Raw genomic sequence first — 18,351 nt, forward strand, 5'->3', positions numbered from 1 at the left:
GGGATTCAAGGCGTGTGTCACTACTGACCTGCACAATTCATTTCTGTAAGGGTCCAAAGAAGTCACTGATTGTGGCCTTGATCCGGAGTCTCAAGAGGGACTTAGGCTGGTGGTGGTGTGTGATGGGGGAGGGGTGCAGAGTATTTGTAAGCTTCCCAGCCAACCTTGCCACCAGGCAGGCTCAGCTGCACGGGTCCCAGGATTTAGTTCATTCAGTTTAACCTACTTCAGCAGTGCTGCACACCTTCTGCATGTGGGGTTGCCATGGTGAGCCATGCTGGCTGCATATCAGAGTTCCTGCATGCTCTTTGAAACTTCCGATGCCCCGGTCTCACTCCAGACCGGGGCACCAGAGTCTTTGCACAGGGCTGGAGGTGGGTACAGGTGTTTACTAACATGCTGTGGATGATTGTAATTCACAGACAAGGGCTGAATAGAAGTCAAAGGGAAAGAACTCTAAGCTACAGCCACAGTCACAGTCCCCGCTTCCTTTTCCCAGGGCAGCCTGCTGCAGCAGGTCTACTGTGAGCCACGAGACATCAAGGGGAAAGTCCCGGATATCGTCATGCGTGAGAGCATCTAATTAATCATCAACCCTGGTAACGTGATCTCCAGCCTATAAAAGGGGAACCATCTGAGTCTTGAAAACCTTACTACTGGCCTTCACAGACATCTCTAGACCCAAGGACTTGTGCCCCAGGAGGAGCCGAGGCTAATGGGTGCCCGCCTCAGCCCTGAGGCCAGTAAGTAGACTTCCTTTATGCCTTGAGCTCGCTTCCAGACTGTAGGGAATACAGGTGGGAGGTCTGGAAGGGGGAGAACAGAGACCTTGAGGTCATTGTCATCTAGAATGGGTTTTCTGACGAGGTCTGGCCTGCACAAGGGAGTGAGCTTCCTTCCGGTCTTCCCAGGAACCAAGCAGAGGATGGGTGACTCAGGTTCAAGATGGCTGCCGAGAGAAACACCCATCTCCCCCACCCACTGTCTGTAACCAGTGTTCATCCAGGAACTGGATACAAAGAGAGAAACAGGGCTGGGGTGGGTAGAAGGGTAGAGATTAGGACGCCTGGTAGAAAATGAGGGATTTCAGCTTTGCCAAATTAGAGATGGCACCAGGGACATTTTGTCCCTGGGCCCTCAGTTTTTCTCATCTGAAGGTTGGGGACAATGCCACCCAACCTGATGGCTCCAAATACAGAAGTCTAAATAGTAGTGAGATAAAAGTTTCTCTGAGACACTTACCTGTACCTGTGGTCACAGTGCCCCTTAGTGGAAGGACCTGGGTGAGTGGGCAGGAGACAGCATTCCAGGTTTTAGCACAGAGACTGGGAACATGCACCTTGGAGCAGAACCCCTGCTTAGGGCCCCATGGCAAGCACCCAAGGCTCACTCACAGTGGACAGCCACACCCTGAGCCACCTCTGCTGTGGCAGCTGTGTTTGGATTCAAGGCAGGGCAGTAATGCCAAAAGGGATGTAGTGTAACAGGTGCAGGTGTGTGTGTGTTTGTGTGTGTGTGTGTGTGTGTGTGTGTGTGTGTGTGTGTGTCTGTGTGTCTGTGTCTGTGTGTGTGTGTGTGTGTGTGTGTGTACCTGAGCCCCCAGTCTTTTGGGGGATGGGAGGTCTGGGAGAGATTTTTTCCTGAGCCTCTCTCCGCCCAAGCTCTGAGTGCTTCTCTACAGGATGTAGGGAGGAGAACAGGAGGCTGCAAAGGGCTGGGGGGGGGTGCGTGGCACCCCAAAAGCCTTGATGACTGGAGGGGTGGCAATGAAGATGCTGACAGTTGGGAAGGCATCACGGAGCAGGCAGCTGATCATCCACTCCTAAAATTCCCAGAGCTTTGCTTGTAGAAATGGTAATTTGCCTTCATCTGTCCCTAAGGACATGACTTGTGTGTCCCAACCTTCCTAGCAGTATAGTCCAGGTCAGCAAGGCCCTACAGCAGTGGGGGACACAAAGGTGGGGTCATTGAAGAGGGTCCTCCACTTACTTGTTCCATAGAGCCCCAGGATCTGACCTGAAAATGGGCCTAGAACAAGAATGGAAACCTCTCAGCAGAGGGTTGTGAACCCTGTGCCAACCCTGCAAACTGGGACAGACCCAATGAGAGAGCTGTGTTTAGCTTGTGCCCACCTTGGCCACTCCCCAACCCAGTGGAATCAGTCTGGTTTGTTCAGTCAAAGGTTGGGAGGATTCCTGAAAGGCTCTGTGGAAGGAGCAAGGCAGGATGGAGATGGTGTTCATGCCTTTAGTGCCACTGTGACCCAGCTCTGAAGTCAGGAAGCAGAGCTCATTACAAAGGAAAGGTGGAGCCCTGTCAGGAGCAAAGTCCTGAAGGTCTTTGATAGACTCCCTGGATAAGGGTGGCTGTCAGCCCTGCTCAACCTGGGTCGTGCCCAGTGATTAACCATCAAAGCCATCTGAGAGAGGGAATGTAGAGAGACCTTGCCTCAAGAGGCCCCTTGTTGCTTGCCTGTGGTGACACCTCCTGAGAGTCACACTCAGGGAGTTGCCCAGAGGCTACTGAAGGTAGGGATACAAGGCCTAAGCATGCAGTTGAGGGAAGGTGGCTCAAGGGCCCTGGTCACCTAGGGACCCATGGAGGCAGCAGTGTGTCCCTCAGCTTCCCCCGGTAACACAGGACATGAGAACATAGCTCTCACAGGCCATTACGAAGGCCCCTGAGTTGCAGTGGGGCTTTGCACACTCAAGTTGCCAAGCAGGCCAAGGCTTTCTTTTCCCGGAGTGCCAAGGGGCTATTGCACCCCTCGGAGGCCATTCCTAGGGCAGTGCCCTTCCTCCCGAACTGACACCCCACCAGCCAGAATCCTGCTTCTCCTCTAGAAAGTAGATGGGGCAGTGAACCTTCTCTCTCTCCAGAACAGTCTTCCCAGTAGTCCTCTATGCTCCTGGGGATGGCATGTGACCAGGTGAGCACCCTGCCCACAGCCAGGGAGGACCAACCACCATTTTGAGATGAGTAGATCAAAGACCTCAAATCCAAAGGGGATGTGAATCTTTCCCATTGAGGCTGTGGTTCCAACTTGGCTCTATTTCTGCTCTTGTGGTGGGCCAGAGCTCTAGCTTGTGACTCTCAGGAGAGTACATCCTCTTTCTTCCGGCAGCAGGGTGGCAGGGGACTGTCTCCAGCATCCTCTCTGGTCTAGGATATTGTTCAGGTCCCTCACCAAGCCTATCCCTGGGCTTCTCTCGAGTCCTTCACATCATGGTGACTGTGACACCGCTGAGTGAAAAAGGGGTGGGCTCTGGTGGTGGCACTAGGAGTCCTCAGCCCTATGTCCGGCTGTGCAAGCAGGACTGTGATCTGCAAGTGGAACAGGAGACAGCCAGCTGGTGGGGGATGGGGTCTCTCCGGGGCCTGGCTCAAGTTCAGATTGAGTTCATCTTTCTTTTTCAGCCAGCAATCAGCTGGCTTCCTCTCCTCCACCCCCACTTAAAGAGGAAAGGCGGGTCTCTGTGATCAGGTCTCCTGTTCTCTTGGGGCCTAGGCTGAGAAGAAGGACTGGCTTGCAGGGAACTTTCTCTCCTGTCTGCCAGATATGCCTTTGTGCAAGAGGTCCCTTGGCTCCAAAGCCCACTTCAGGCCTTGGCTGAACATCAGCATCTCCATAGACCCTTGTCAACTTGCACCCCTGTCCTGTGGAAAACTGTTGTGCTCCCCTGTGTCCCAGGACCAGGAAGTCACCTTGAGGGGCAGGGGATGGAGGATGATTCAGCTCACCTGTGGGCAAAGGAGGTTAGAAAAGCCGAAAGGTAGCCACGGCCATCATGGGCCACCTGCCAGGGCATGCCCCAGTCGGCAAGCTCTGCTCTTCCAGGTGAGGCACCTGAGAATATACGATCATCCCATCTCATCTAGGGGCTGGTGAGATGGCTCAGCGAACAAAGGTGCTTGCCCGCAAGCTGAACGACTTTAGTTCAATCCCCGAACCCACAAGGTAGAAGGAGAGAACTGATTCCTGCAGGTTGTCCTCTGACCTCCACCCATGCATCTTGGTACTTGTGCACCTAATAAAGAAGTAAGTGTAAAAAAAAATAAAAACAATAAACCTCAACTGGGCACACCCCTTTAATCCCAGCACTCAAGAGGCAAAGGCAGAGGCAGGTGGATCTCTGTGAGTTTGAGACCAGTCTGGTCTACAGAGCAAGTTTCAGGACAGCCAGGGTTACCCAGAGAAACCCTGTCTCAAACAAGCAAACAAACAAACAAAACAAAACAAAAAACCCCAAAAAACCCAGCAACCACAATAACAACAACAACAACAACAACAAACCAATAAACCTCATTTAAGTTCAATTGCCTAAGTGTTTGGTTTCATTTTGTTTAAGGATAGTTCCCTGGCCTGGAACCCCTTATGTAGCTCAGCAGGCCTGGAACTTGCCTCAACGCTGGGATTATAGCTCCACCACACCAAACAAGTTGCTTTTGCTATTCGATTCCAGTAGTAACCATGGCTCAGGGCTGGGTTTAAAAAGGGCTGGTGCAGATACAGGTTCTTTTCATGCCAGGCAGAATGGGCCACTGAGGCTGGGGACTGGAGAGGTTAACAGACCCAGGCAGGTAGAGTGGACTGCTCATTGGGCTTTTAGCAGATCCTTGGGGCTTGTGGGGTGATGCTTGAGGTGGTTTGGGGAGTGGAGGTGGCTCCAGGGAAAGTGGTCCCCAGGAGGAGGCCAGAGTAGACTGGACATTTTCTGGGGAGCCGGTGGGTTAGAATGAGCCCTCACTGACAGGCTGCTCACTCTGCCCCACAGACGCTGAGGTGCCCCGTGAGGCCCGCGAGGCCCTTAGTTTCCACGGGGATGCCACTGGCACACAGGTGCATCTGGATGACCAGAGGAGCACAGCGCATAGGCTATCCACGTTTCATGATGGCATTGTGTTCAGCCAGCGTCCAGTGTGGCCCGGTGAGCGTGTAGCGCTGCGCGTGCTGCGACAAGAGGACGGCTGGTGCGGTGGCCTCCGCGTGGGCTTCACGCGCCTGGACCCTGCAAATGTGGCCGCATCCTGCCTGCCGCCCTTCGTGTGCCCCGACCTAGAAGAGCAGAGCCCCACGTGGGCAGCGCTGCTTCCAGAGGGTTTCGTTCGTGCAGGGAATGTGGTCTGCTTCTGGGTGAACCGTAGAGGCTGGCTCTACGCAAAGGTCAACGCTGGCCGTCCCCTCTTGCTGCGCAAAGACGTGCTGGTCCAGGGCGCCCCGCTCTGGGCGGTGATGGATGTGTACGGGACCACGAAAGCCATTGAGCTGCTGGGTGAGACAATCCTTGGGGTCCCAAGCACTGTGGTTCTGGAGTGTATGGCATGGAGACAGAATTCCAGCTGGCTTCTCAGTCCTGTCTAGAGGCCCTGGTAGAACCATTCATTCCTTCATGCTCAGTATGCCATCAGCCCATGGCCTAATGTAAGGATGGACATTGGAGACTCGAAATGGGCAAAAGCCTTAGCCTTGTCCTAAAGGATGAAAAGATATGACCAGTGCTGTAAATAATGTTAGAAGGCTGGTAGCGTTTCACAAAGGATAAAGCATTTGGGTGGGGCCTTGACGCTTAAGTAGAAGTTCACCCATACACAGGTAGAAAAGCAAAACCATGACAAAGATGGGACAGCTCTCACCTGGGTTTGTAACATGACAGGCAGGGAGTGGCTGCTACAGGGTAGCGTGCATGCACACATGCGTGCATGTGGATTCCTGGAGCTGCTGGGCTGACTCCCAACCTCCCTTTCTGCCTTAGATCCCAAAGCCAACGCCTGGATCATCAATGGAGAGGCTGTACCAGAGTCTGAAGGTGAGCCCACGTCCTACCCAGGGATCCCAGCACTGAGTAGAGTGGCTGGGAAGTCTGGTTGTTCAAAGCCATCTTTCTAGGCTCCCACAGAGGCCTCCCACTGTTTACTGCTGTCTAGATCAATGGGATGTTCCTGCCTTTTAGATCATTCCAATTAGCAGAGCATATTCATGAACAGACCCTCCCCCCTTCTCTGAAACAGTCTCGTGTGACCTAATCTAGCCTCAGATTTACTCTAAATACTCTTTCAAATGCTGGGATCACAAACTAGTTTAATCTCATTTTTTCTTTATTTTTTTGCTTTTTGTATTTCTTTTTCTTTTTTTTTTTTTCCAGAGACAGGGTTTCTCTGTGTAGCTTTGGAGCCTATCCTGGCACTCGCTCTGGAGACCAGGCTGGCCTCAAACTCACAGAGATCCGCCTGCCTCTGCCTCCCAAGTGCTGGGATTAAAGGCATGTGCCACTAACGCCTGGCTTATTTTTCGAGACAAGATTTCTCTGTATCACCCTGTCTGTCCTGGAACTTGCTCTGTAGATCAGGCTGGCCTAGAATTTACAGAGATCTACCTGTTTCTGCCTCCCAAGTGCTGGGACTAAAGGTGTTCGCCACCACCACCCAGCGAGCACTACTGGTTTTATTCAGTGCTGGAAATAAAATGCAGGGGCTTTGTGCATGCCAAGCAAGCACTCTACCAACTGAATTGTAACCCAGCCATGCACGCGCACGCGATCATATGTGTCTGTCTGTCTGTCTGTCTGTCTGTCTCTCTCTCTCTCTCTCTCTCTGTGTGTGTGTGTGTGTGTGTGTGTGTGTGTGTGTGTGTTAGTCCAGAGGCAGATCTCAGGTGTTTTCTCCATCATTTGCCACCTTGGTTTTGATACAGGTTCTCTCACTGAACCTGGAGCTCGCTGATTGACTAGACTGGCTAGGCAGCAAGTTCCAGGGACTCTTCTGTCTCCACTTCCCCAGCATGTGCTTATTCTTTCACTTGGATTCTGGGGACTCAACTCACACCAAGTAGGCACTTTACCAACTGAGCCATCACTCTAGCTAACCACAAAAATGCTTTTCCGCCCTGTGGTAAGACATGAGTAGGTAGGTGGCCTACCCTATGTGTGTCTCTGACCCATGCTGTCTCCTTTCCCAGTCACATCAGGAGAGGAGTGTGCCATCTGCTTCCACAACCCTGCCAACACCCGCCTCATTCCCTGTGGCCACTCACACTTCTGCGGCTCCTGCGCCTGGCACGTCTTCAAAGACACGGCCAGGTGCCCCATGTGCCGCTGGCAGATTGAGGAGGTGGCTGTGGAACCTTCACTGAAGCCTGGAGAAGGCTCCTGAAGAGACAGCTTCCTGGAGTGGGTGGCAGACAGGACCTGGCTCTGAGACAGGATAAACCTCTGTCTGGACATGGGTCAGCAAGCACGGTCACAGGCCACCAAGCCTGATCTTGGGTCACCAAGTCTTGTTAGCCGTGAGGGAGGTTCAGTGACTCTTTCCCTAGCTAGAAGTTTGGAAGAGGTTGATACGGCAAAAAGAAATCTTTTTGGCCATGTTGGCAAGTCCCCAGGGTAGCAGGGGCAGCCTGAGCCCTCATGCTACAGCTGAGGACGTGAAGGGATGGGTTTGCGTCTGGCAGAAGTACCAGAAGCCAGAGCATGTGTCATGGTGATTTCCCTGCTGATTTGTGAGATAGCAAAATAAAGTTTGTTTTTGTATTGATTGTCTCCTTTGCCATACTCAGTGGGAGGAGGTGGCAGTCTGAACCGGCTAGGACATTTGGGGACATGCTGTCATCCTGCCCTCCCTGACCACACTAATCTTACCGTAAGGACTGCATGGGGCTCTGGGCACCCAGGTCCATGGGTTCTATTGGTGAACATAGCAGGGATTGGGTCAACACTCCCAACTTTCCAGTCTCAACCAGACCTTGCCCTTGCCAGCCTGGGTTCCAGGGACTTCAGGAAGCTCTGACATTGACAGAAAGCAGGTATTAATGGCCAGGAAGCCCCAACCTGGGACTCACTCTATGGAGGAACCCCTATCCCCTATCCCCAGCACCAATTCTAATTGGTATTAATAATAAAAACCCAGAGTTAGATATTAGGGGGGAAAGCTAAAAGATCAGAGAAGCAGAACAGCCAGCCACTAGAGAGTTCTTACTTCTACCAATGCTCAGACCTAAGGGATGAAACTGTTCTCAGACTTCATGCTCAGACTGACTCTTCCTCAGACTGCTTCAGACTGACTGCCTCCTCAGACTGCTCAGACTGCAGCTCCTCAGATTGCGTTGAGCTTCTGTTTCCTCCCACCTTACATTCCTGTCTCCGCCCAGGCTTATCATTCCTGTCTCCACCTCCCTAGTGCTGGGAATAAAGGCGTGGGTTCCCAAGTGCTGGGATCACCTTTGCGTGAGCTGTTTCTCTTTTAGACTGGATCAATTTTGTGTCATTCCTGGTGTCCTTAAGCTCACAGAGATCTGTCTGCCTGTCTCCCAAATGCTGGGAGTAAAGGTGTGCACCACCACTGCCTGGTCTCTATGGCTAACTAGTATGGCAGGCTTTGCTCCGATCTTCAGACAAGTCTTATTTGTTAGATCATAAACAAAATATCACCACAATTAGTTTATACCATTTAAACTGATATTGGGGGACCAAAAAGTTGAAAAGAGCCTCTGGGAAATAAGACTTTAGTAAAGGATATTGGAAATCTCTGATGTGTTCCTAAGGATCTAAAAGGCTCAAAAACACTCAGATAAAGCCTGGAAGGATCCCAAGTCTCTCAATTCTGGCTGAGCTTGAGGCCTTATGCAGAAAGGAGTATACCTATAAACTAGTATACCTGTAAACTGCCTAAGGACTGAAGGTGCCTCAGGCCCCAGAGTTCCTTGGCAAAGTGTAGGCACTTACTAGGTGAAAGAACTGTTTAAAAATCTCTGCACAATCATTAGCTGGCCAGTAACCTATATACTGAGAGTTCATTTGGTGGTAACAGGGGAGACTGACTCTATAGAGTTTACCCAAGAAAGCTACTAAACTAACACACATGCCATTGAGGACAATAGAATAGCAAGAACACTAAACCTTTGAGTGGAGGTGCTTTATTCTTCAGAGCTGCCAAATCATATTGTCTGAAGAGATAATTTTTTCATATGTGAGAGCTTGAAATAAATGAAAACATGGCTTATGTTTATGATATCATTGGTTGCTCAAAACGGTCCTTGAGAGAGCCCAGATGTTAGGTTTAGTAGACAGATACTTTAATTCCGAAGGTTAAAGGTCTAGCTCAGTGGTAGAGTGCTTGCTTAACATGTCAAGGCTTTGCATTCAATTTCCAGCAAAACACACACACACACACACACACACACACACACACACACACACACACACCTCAGCTTAGAGCCTCTACCCTTAGTGGGATAAAATTGCAGTTTATGCCATGGACCCTTTTCCCTGATTCCCTACAGAGAGCCAGTTCCTGAATCAATTCTTTTCATCCTTTCATCAAGTCACCAGGCACCAGCTGCTCCTTTCTGTTCCCAGTTATAAACTGCTGGGAATGATCTAAACAAATTCATATGTTTCATAGAAAACTATGTAGGAAACACCTCATGAACCAAGAACTTTAATAAAATATAGGAAGTAAATGGATCAAACTGAAGACTGACATGAGGCTTTTCATGTCTTTACCACAGTTAATGTTAGAAATAATCTGGGTGTTTTGAAAGAGAACACACAGCAAGAAAGTGAGAATATCACAGCAAAGTGATTATTTTTGCAAAAAAGGATGCACCAGTGTCCAAGACAGGTTAGTAACACACCGAGCCAACAAGGATACCATCTTTTATATGTGATGTAGATGGTGGCCATGTTCCACCCACTTGTGGGAGCTCAACTTCACAATCCGACCAGATTGATTAATTTGTTCGAAGAGGAAGATTCAGAAACTATGAGTCCTTCCCAGGCGAAGTACCTTTGCATTAGGAAAAAATTCCAACAACAGGGCACTGTTGATGGACCCAAGAAACGACACCCCCCCCCCAAGTCTACTTACTGAAGCAGTGAGTTTCATGACTATGGATGAGGGGGTTCCTGCAAGAATGAGCAGAAGGAAGGACTCTTTACACTCAGTTTTATAAGCTGGTGGCCAGAAGAGGTCAGAGGTGTATGCCTCAGGCCAAACAGTGAGTCTTGGAGGTCTGCCCAGGGGCAGGAGTAGGGAAGAAGTGAAAACTTGGCTCAGAGAGGCCAGGCAAAGCTTGCAGCCTGGTGATTGCTGTTCGGGGACAGGAAACCTGTGCATCCGAAAGCCGCATGTAGCTTCCTTTACCCAGCAACCACTGCGATGATTGGTTTCAGTCATCAGCTTGCAGAATCTGGAATTGCCTGGGAAGGGAGTCTCAGTGTGGGAGTGTCTACTTGAGGTGGACCTGTGGGGAATTTTCCTGATTCGGTTAATTGCATTGGGAACCCACCTTGAATGTGGGTGGCGCCATTTCATGAGCTGGGCCCCTAGACTGAAAAAGAGAGTGCTCCCCCCCCTCCCCCGGCCCCCAGCACAGGCATTCATTGATCTGCTTCCTGATTATGGGCACACTTGGACCAGCTGTCTCAAGTTCTGCTGCTCTTGACTCCCTGGAAATGATGGCCTGTAACCCAGAACTGTGGCCTAAATTAAGCCCTTCCTCCCCTAAGTTGCTTTGGTTGGGGTTAGAGTTAGAAATATTTCTGAGGTCGCAAAGAAGGATGCCACTACTGTAATTAAAGTGTCTTGTCTGCATCCTTACACTCCTGCACAAACGAACAGGGCGTTGGGGGAGTCCTTCTGGTTTTATCCCAGATGTAAAAGGGAACCTGGACTGTTCCTCACTGGTCGAAGTCCAACCGCGAAATCCAAACCCCAGCTGCTAATCAAAGAATCGAAGTAAGGTGAGGGAAAAAAAATTAAAGCACAAGATTTTTTTTTTTTTTTTTTCTGTGTGAGTAAGGAGGAAGTAGGTCAGGAAATGGTGGCTTGGAGCCAGTCAAAAGCTGAAAAACAACCTTTGTGGTTTGGTAAAGGAGGAAGTGGGACACATTTTGAAAGAGAATTTGTTGCATCTGAAAGGGCAACAGGAAAAGAAACATTGTATACATGTGGCCACCTCCCATCTTTCAAGGAGGCCACTGAGGTTAAAAGGAATCTACCGCAGATGCAAGAGTAAGCTCACTATCAAGAGAATCCCAGCATTTGAGGAACATGGATGGATGTTGTGGAAGAGAAAGCACCCAATTACACAGGATGCATTCATACCGGAAGAAATAGCTAGCTAGTAGGGCCGACAGACCTGCACACTCCCACAGCTGTGATTAGATGCTCTGAAAAATCCAGACATCTTGGGAATTAGAAACTTGATTACTGGAAACCAAAACTTAGTCAGTTGAAGTGAGGAGCGAAAAAGGCCACCGCAGCCAAGTGTGTTAACAGCCTGGAATCATCTAGATTGCCCTTCAGAGTAACTAAGGGATGAAATGGGACAAGGAGAATGGTGCAAAGTCAAAAGCTTGTCATCTCCTAGTGGCTATCCATTTCACATGGGTGTTGGAGGGGACAAACTACCATAGTAACCTATAAATTGCCAATTGGGACATGAGAAAGAGTAAAGCTTCAGCAATGACAGGAATATACAAACCCAAGCCACAATGAAATGTCAGCTCACTCCTGAAAGGGTGACCATTGTCAAAGAACTCAAGAGGGTAATGTTTTTAAGGATGTGAAGAAATGAGAACTGTTTTTTTTTAAAAGATTTATTATGTATACAGCATTCTATCTGTTTGTATGCTTGCACGCCAGAAGATGGCATTATAGACAGTTGGAGCCTCAGATCTCATTACAGATGGTTGTGAGCCACCGTGTGGTTGCTAGGAATTGATTGAACCCAGGACCTCTAGGATAGCAGCCAGTGCTAATAACCTCTGAGCCATCTCTCCAGTCCTCGAAATGAGAACTCTTATTCATTGTCACTGGGGTATAAATAGCACGAAGGTTCCTCAAAAATAAAACATCCAGTGGTTCTACTGGGCCTGCATCCAAAGTCAATAAGCCAGATTTGAAAATATTTTTTTTCCCACCGCCATGCTCAACACAACACTATCCACAGTAGTCAAAATACAAGGACAGTTTAAATGCCTAGTTGACAAGTGAGTAGATAAGTAAAATGTGATGGGGAATTTTATTGTTTTTAATTTTTTGTTTATTATTATTCGACCTTAATAAAGGGAGAATCACTTATTGCACACTAAGTGAAATAAGCAAGGCTGGCTCAGATAATTCCCAAGAGAGTCAGCTCTGGAAGGCCAATGCACAGCAGGTGACTCCAGTTAGTAAGATGGACTGTGGGAGTGGGATTTGCCAAGGGAACAGACCCTCCATTTTTTCATCTCAACCAGAAATTGGCAAGTATGAGAAATGACAGAAAGGCAAATGAGCTTGATCGTGGCAATCATTTTATAATATTGCATTGTACATCTTAAAAATACATAGTTTCTGAGGCTGAATGGGGGAGGCCTGGCCTGAGACCCAAGACAATATAGCTTGCTGGTCCTGGGGAGAGGGGGTCATCACCCCACGGTCTTGGTTGGTCAGTGTGGAGGTGGGTTTGGGCTGAGGTGGCACAGTACCCTGAGGTGCCAGTATTAAAAAGATGATGGCACCAGAAACCCAGTGTTAAAACCAGAACTGCAGTAGTAACATCGAGTAATGTTGATCATCTTTCCAGAAAGATGATCCCTAGGCACACGAGGGGGGGTTGAGACATCTACAACACGGTTGGTTTCTTACACAAGCAGAATGGCTGCACGGCTGGGGAAAGTTCAGTAAACTGTGTAAGGTGGTCTGTTGAAGCAAGTTCATCACCCTGCCCAGATCCTTGTTAAGGAAACAATGCCCCTGGAAGTGGAGCCTGGGACAGGGAAAATAAAGAAAATGAATGGGCCTGTGCACTTGTATGCTTGGGGAACTACTCCACAAGAATAGAGTCGATTTGGTTAACTCCATCTACTCTGGTTTGCCAGACAGAGAGCTTGTTATCCAAACACAGGCTTTTCCTCGGAGGTGTCTCTGGGCTGTGAAACAAAGGCTCCAGTGTTGCTCAATGGGAATGTTAGACAGCACGAGGCTTTAGCTACCTGGAAAAAAGAGGAATGGAAACAAACTTGTAGCTTGTTTGGTTTCAGGCTGCCTTCTTTTCAATACATAGTTTAAAGAAATAAAATTTAGCCATCTTCCTAGCCTGAGGCAGAGACCTGCTGCCTTAGTGATGTCATCACTGGAGAGCAAACCTGAAGATGATGTAATAGTTTTTGTTTGTTTGCTTTTGGTTCTTCAAGACAGGGTTTCTCTGTGTAGCCCTCTCTGGCAGTCCCGGGAACTCACTTTGTAGAGCAGGCTGGCCTGGAACTCACAGAGATCCACCTGCCTCTGCCTCCCGAGTTCTGGGATTAATGACATGCACCAGCGCCTGACCTTTCTTTTCTTCTTCCTTCCTTTCTATTCTTTTCTCTCTGGCATTGATGAGAAATCCCTCAGGCACAAGTCCTCTACTTCTGAGCAAAACTCTGCTTTGATTTTATAACACACGGTTTTACTATGTAGCCCAGGCTGATCTTGAACTTGAAATCCTTTTGTCTTAACCTCCCATCTAGTGCTGCCAGGTCTGACTTCCCTGTTTCTGACATCCTGAATGTGATATATAGTCAATGTCATGTAGGTCAAAATGTGTATGCACATTTTCACATACCTGTTAATGTGTAACAAAATGAAAGGTCACTCTGGAAAGAGAGTGACCCAGTGGCCATGTGCATTTTACTTACGTTGTTGTTGTTGTTTTCTTTTCTTTTTTCTTTCTTTTTTTTTTTCATATGATGGGAATGCATTGTCTTTTGGTTAGGAAACAAAACTATTCACTTTAGAAAACTCTGACAATTTCCTCAGAAAGCATAGTCACCGTATGAGCCAGCAGTTCTACTCTTGGTATTTGCCAAGAGGCCTGAAATAACACACCCGTGCAGAGCAAAGGTTCAGAGAAGAGCTATCCATCCATTTATAATCGCCCCAAGGTGGAAACCACCCAAATGTGCTCCAGCTGAAAAACAGACAGGCGGTAGCGCCATAGTCACAGCTGTGGAGAATTACTCGGCCATAAAAGCTGTGGAAACGACTGCTTCATGCCCTGAGGATGAACCCTGCAAACACACGGAGAGAAGGAAGCCCCCACGTGGGGGCTGGAGAGGTGGCGCTGCAGTTACAAGCACATCCTACAAGGACCCGAGTTCAGTTCTTAGCACCCAGGTCAGGTGGCTCACAACCACTTTAACTTCAGCTCTAGGGGACTGACACCTTCCTCTAGACTACTCTGGCACTCGCTCACACAGGTATATACATAAGTAGAAATGATGATGATGATGAGATGATGATGATGATGATGATTGATGATGAAGGGGGCTGGATAGATGACTCCACTGGTTGGGAACATTTGCTCTTGCACAGGGCCCACATTTGATTCTGGTCACCCTCGTGGTGGTTCACATCCAGGTGTAACTCCAGGTCCAGGAGATCTGATGTCCTCTTCTGACCTCCTTGAGCACCAGGCACACATAGGCTGCAGATACTAAAAACACTCATACACATAAAATAAATCTTAAAGTAATAGCAATAAAACAAAAACCGAAGGGTCACATGTTATGTGAGCCCACACACATGGAATATCCACAACAGGAAACACGGACGCAGAAGTTATTGGGTGGCAAGGGCTGGGAAGAGGGGAACATGGAGAATGAAAACTAAGGATGTGGTCTGAGAACGCAGCAGTGGCTACAAAGCTTGCCCCAAGGACATGAGGCTCTGGGTCCAGTCCTCAGCGCTGCAGACACCACGCATGGAACTGCACACCTGCAACCCCAGCAAGGGAGGTAGAGAAAAGAAGATGAGAAGTTCAAAGTCATGAAATAAGGTAGAGATCCCTGTGCGTTAGAGACCTTGTCTCAAACAAAACAAAACTAAGGATGCTGTTCCCACAATGAGACGAGGAAAGTAGTCTTGATCTTGCTGATGGCCACACAACTTTGATGGTACTAAAGCCATAATTGTCATGTTTTTATTTTTATTTTTTAAAGATAGGGTCTTACCGTGTAGCCCAGGCTAGCCTGGAACTCATAGTTATCCTCCTGCCTTAGCTTCCAAGTGCTGGGATTTTAAGTGTGAGATGCCACAGTGAACTGCAATTTAACACATTTTTAAGAAGATGGTTATGGGGGCTGGAGAGATGGCTCAGCGGTTAAGAGCACTGCCTGTTCTTCAAGAGGTCCTGAGTTCGATTCCCATCAACCACATGGTGGCTCACAAGCATCTGTAATGAGATCTGGAGCCCTATTCTGGCCTGCAGGCATACGTGAAGACAGAATATTATATACATAATAAATAAATAAATAAATATATATGGTTATGCTCTGTGAGTTATATCTCAACAACAACAACAAAAATTATCAGCCAAACCAAAAACCTCCACAACACTGAATGAAGCACACACAGGCCCTAGGAAGACAGAGAACGGGGTACTGCACAGCATAGCCCATAGGCAGATGGAGAGGGGAGGAAAGGGTCATGTGTGAGTCAGCCTGTACCCAGTCGGGCAGTAATGAAGATTTTTGAATGAAACGTTGTGTCTCTCAGTTTGACCGTCAGAGTGTTGAAACAAAGGACCCACAATATGAGGATCCCCAGGAAAAAGAAAAGGCGCTGGCCATGGGCGGGGTGATGGTGATGGTGGTGGTGGTGGTGGTGGAGTTTTTATACTAGCAACAGATATTCTACACAGTTCTAACAATCTGTCAGACCATCTTACTTGATGAGACTGAAGCCCAGACATCATGGGTGGATAGTAGGCAGGACCACACCTTGACTGAACTGCCTAGATGTGCATATTCCTAGCCCTTTATTTAAATTTCAATCTCATTTCAGGACCCCCAAAATGGACATGATTCCCAATGTGGCCACAATAAATAAATCTCCCCTTTCTGCCTTTTACTATTAATTTGGCTGTTCTAATTGGGTACTTGGGGATAGGTGGCCAAACTTGGATTCTTGAGGTACAGACTGTGTGGTCCTCAAGTTCGATGACAAGCCTGGCCAAAGCAGCAGGAACAGGAGCACAGAGCTTACTGTCCCATCAGTCTTCAGGAGAGTCAAGCTGCAAGGTTGTGCCACAGTTGGGTGCTAATCCCATCCAGGCCTGATCACTCATTGTGTCTGCTAGGTGACACAGGCCACCGGTAAGGTTCATTTTCCTGGAAGCTGCTTTGATTTCTAGGTTGCTGGAATGGAAGGGAAATGGACCAAAGCAAACAGGGAGTATTTAGTTAATCAACCTCTAAAGATACTTGGCAGAGAGAAAGGAAAGCAAAACCCCACACAGGACTGTTAGTGTGGTGCTAACAGGAAGCCGCTTGGTGGGGTCCTGGGACTGCTGAGGGGCTTTCCTTGAGCCTGAGGAAATTCCCATGTTTCAGCTAGGTGTTTGGCAGACCTGCTTAAACACCCCCACCCCTCCGCTCTCCATAACAACCTGGTCTCACATGGTCTTCAGCCCGAGCTGGAGCCCCAAACTACAGCAGAGGCATCCTGCTTTAGATAAGCTGCTTAAAAATTCCAGGTTAGAAGGTAATATCTGACTTGCCAGAGGCCACACAGCAGTCCTCAGTATAGTTGAGACAAGACTTGGAGTCCCAGACACCCAGCCAAGAGAGAGACCTTTGCTTCAGGATGAACTCTTTATGATTTTGAGGCAGGATGGAAAGGCAGACAGTGGGGACACAGGAAGAGAAAGGAGTTCCCACCTAGGAAAAGCTTCTGGTGAAGTTGTTCACCATCTGAGAATCAAGAATTCCAGCATCCTTCAGACCATTCTCATTCCCCAGATGTAATTCTGTGAATTTCTAGGAATCCATCAGAAACCGTATAAATGGCAAAATACATGTCCCAACCCTTTTTGTATCATCCTAGTTAATCACGGTTTTATTTTATCTGATTGGAATCCCATCCAGATTCATCCTATATCTCATTTATCAAAGAGAGAGAGAGAGAGAGAATGAGAGAGGGACAAGAGAGAAATGTTTATTGGCAAACTTTTGAAAGCCATCAAAATGGTTTCCAGGACTAACATTTAGATACTAAACTGGGACTCTCTAAAAAACCTAATGGACTTAGGTTATATCTTCTCAAGCACCTCTCTTTCCCTTAGTCCTCATGCTTAAAATCTAGTTTAAAAGCCAGTTGTAGTGGTACATGCTTTTAATCCCAGCACTCAGAAGGCAGAGGTAGGCAGATTTCTGTGAGTTCAAGACCAGCCTGGTTTATATAGTGAGTTCCAAGACAGCAAGAGCTACACAGTGAGACCCTGCCTTGAAACAAAACCAAAACAAAACAAAAATGATCTAGGTTTAAAATGACTTAATGTGACTCTGGAGAGATGACTCAGCAGTTAAGAGCTCTTGTTGTTCTTGTACAGGATCTGGGCTTGGTTCCTAGTATCCAACAAAGTAGTTCACAACCATCTGAAATTCCAGTTTCAAAGGATCCAATGCCATCTTCTAACCTCAGAGGTCACAAGGCATGCACGTGGTATACACACATGCATTTAGGCAAAGCGTCCATGTGAATAAAAGTTAAAGAGTTTACATATATATATATATTATATATATATTATATATATATATATATAATATTTTATATATATATTTGCTGGTGAGGAGGTGGCACATACCTTTAATGCCAGCACTCAGAAGGCAGAGCCAGGGAGATCTCTTATGGGTTTGAGGCCAGCTTGGTCTACATAGTGAGTTCCATGTCAACCAAACCTAAAAACACTGTCTCAAAACCAAACCGAACAAAACCAAACCAGGATTAAAGATCTTGTGCAAGCAGGAGGACCTGAAGTCAGCCAAAGTCAAGCATGGTTGTCCATGCCTGTAAACCCTGGTGCTGGTGAGGGCAGAGAGCCAAGACAGGAACATCAGTGAAGCTTGCTGGCCAGCAAGCCTAGCCAATTTGGTAGCCCCCAGGTCCAGTTATAGACACTGTCTCAAAAATAAATAAATAAATAAATAAACAACAAAACAAATACCGTCTCTTAATAGACCCCCAACTCTGCTTCATACTGTGCTGCCCAGAGATTCTTTCCTGTGGTGAATCCAAGGATCCTGTTTTAACTGGGTTGAAGTCCCTAAAAGATTAAGGGAGCACTTCAGGCTGCTGCAGTGACAGAATGGAGCTGTGGCCCTGTCCAAGCCGCCACTGGCAGTTTGCCGTGGACTCAGAGGCTGGGGAAATGGCTTGGTGGATAAAACATGTGTCTCTCAAGGGGAAATGGCTTGGTGGATAAAACATGTGTCTCTTAAGTGTGATGACCTGGGTTCCTTTTCCTGGAGTGCAGCAGTGCACTTATCTGGCACCTGGGACTGTGTGCCACCCCTACACACACACACACACACACACACACACACACACACA

At 48.0% G+C, this 18,351-nt stretch overlaps 1 protein-coding gene across 1 annotated transcript; it reads left to right on the forward strand.

The window, feature by feature from the left end:
- The first annotated feature begins 513 nt into the window (after positions 1–513).
- Positions 514–7,531, forward strand: Neurl3 (neuralized E3 ubiquitin protein ligase 3). Its single transcript, XM_035452863.1, has 4 exons — positions 514–743; positions 4,776–5,273; positions 5,754–5,807; positions 6,956–7,531. Exons 1-4 carry the CDS (start codon positions 716–718, stop codon positions 7,147–7,149), a joined length of 774 nt encoding a protein of 257 aa, XP_035308754.1. The 5' UTR covers positions 514–715; the 3' UTR covers positions 7,150–7,531.
- Positions 7,532–18,351: the final 10,820 nt, after the last annotated feature.

Source organism: Cricetulus griseus (genome assembly GCF_003668045.3).
Source record: "Cricetulus griseus strain 17A/GY chromosome 1 unlocalized genomic scaffold, alternate assembly CriGri-PICRH-1.0 chr1_1, whole genome shotgun sequence".
NCBI classification, from domain to species: Eukaryota; Metazoa; Chordata; class Mammalia; order Rodentia; family Cricetidae; genus Cricetulus; species Cricetulus griseus.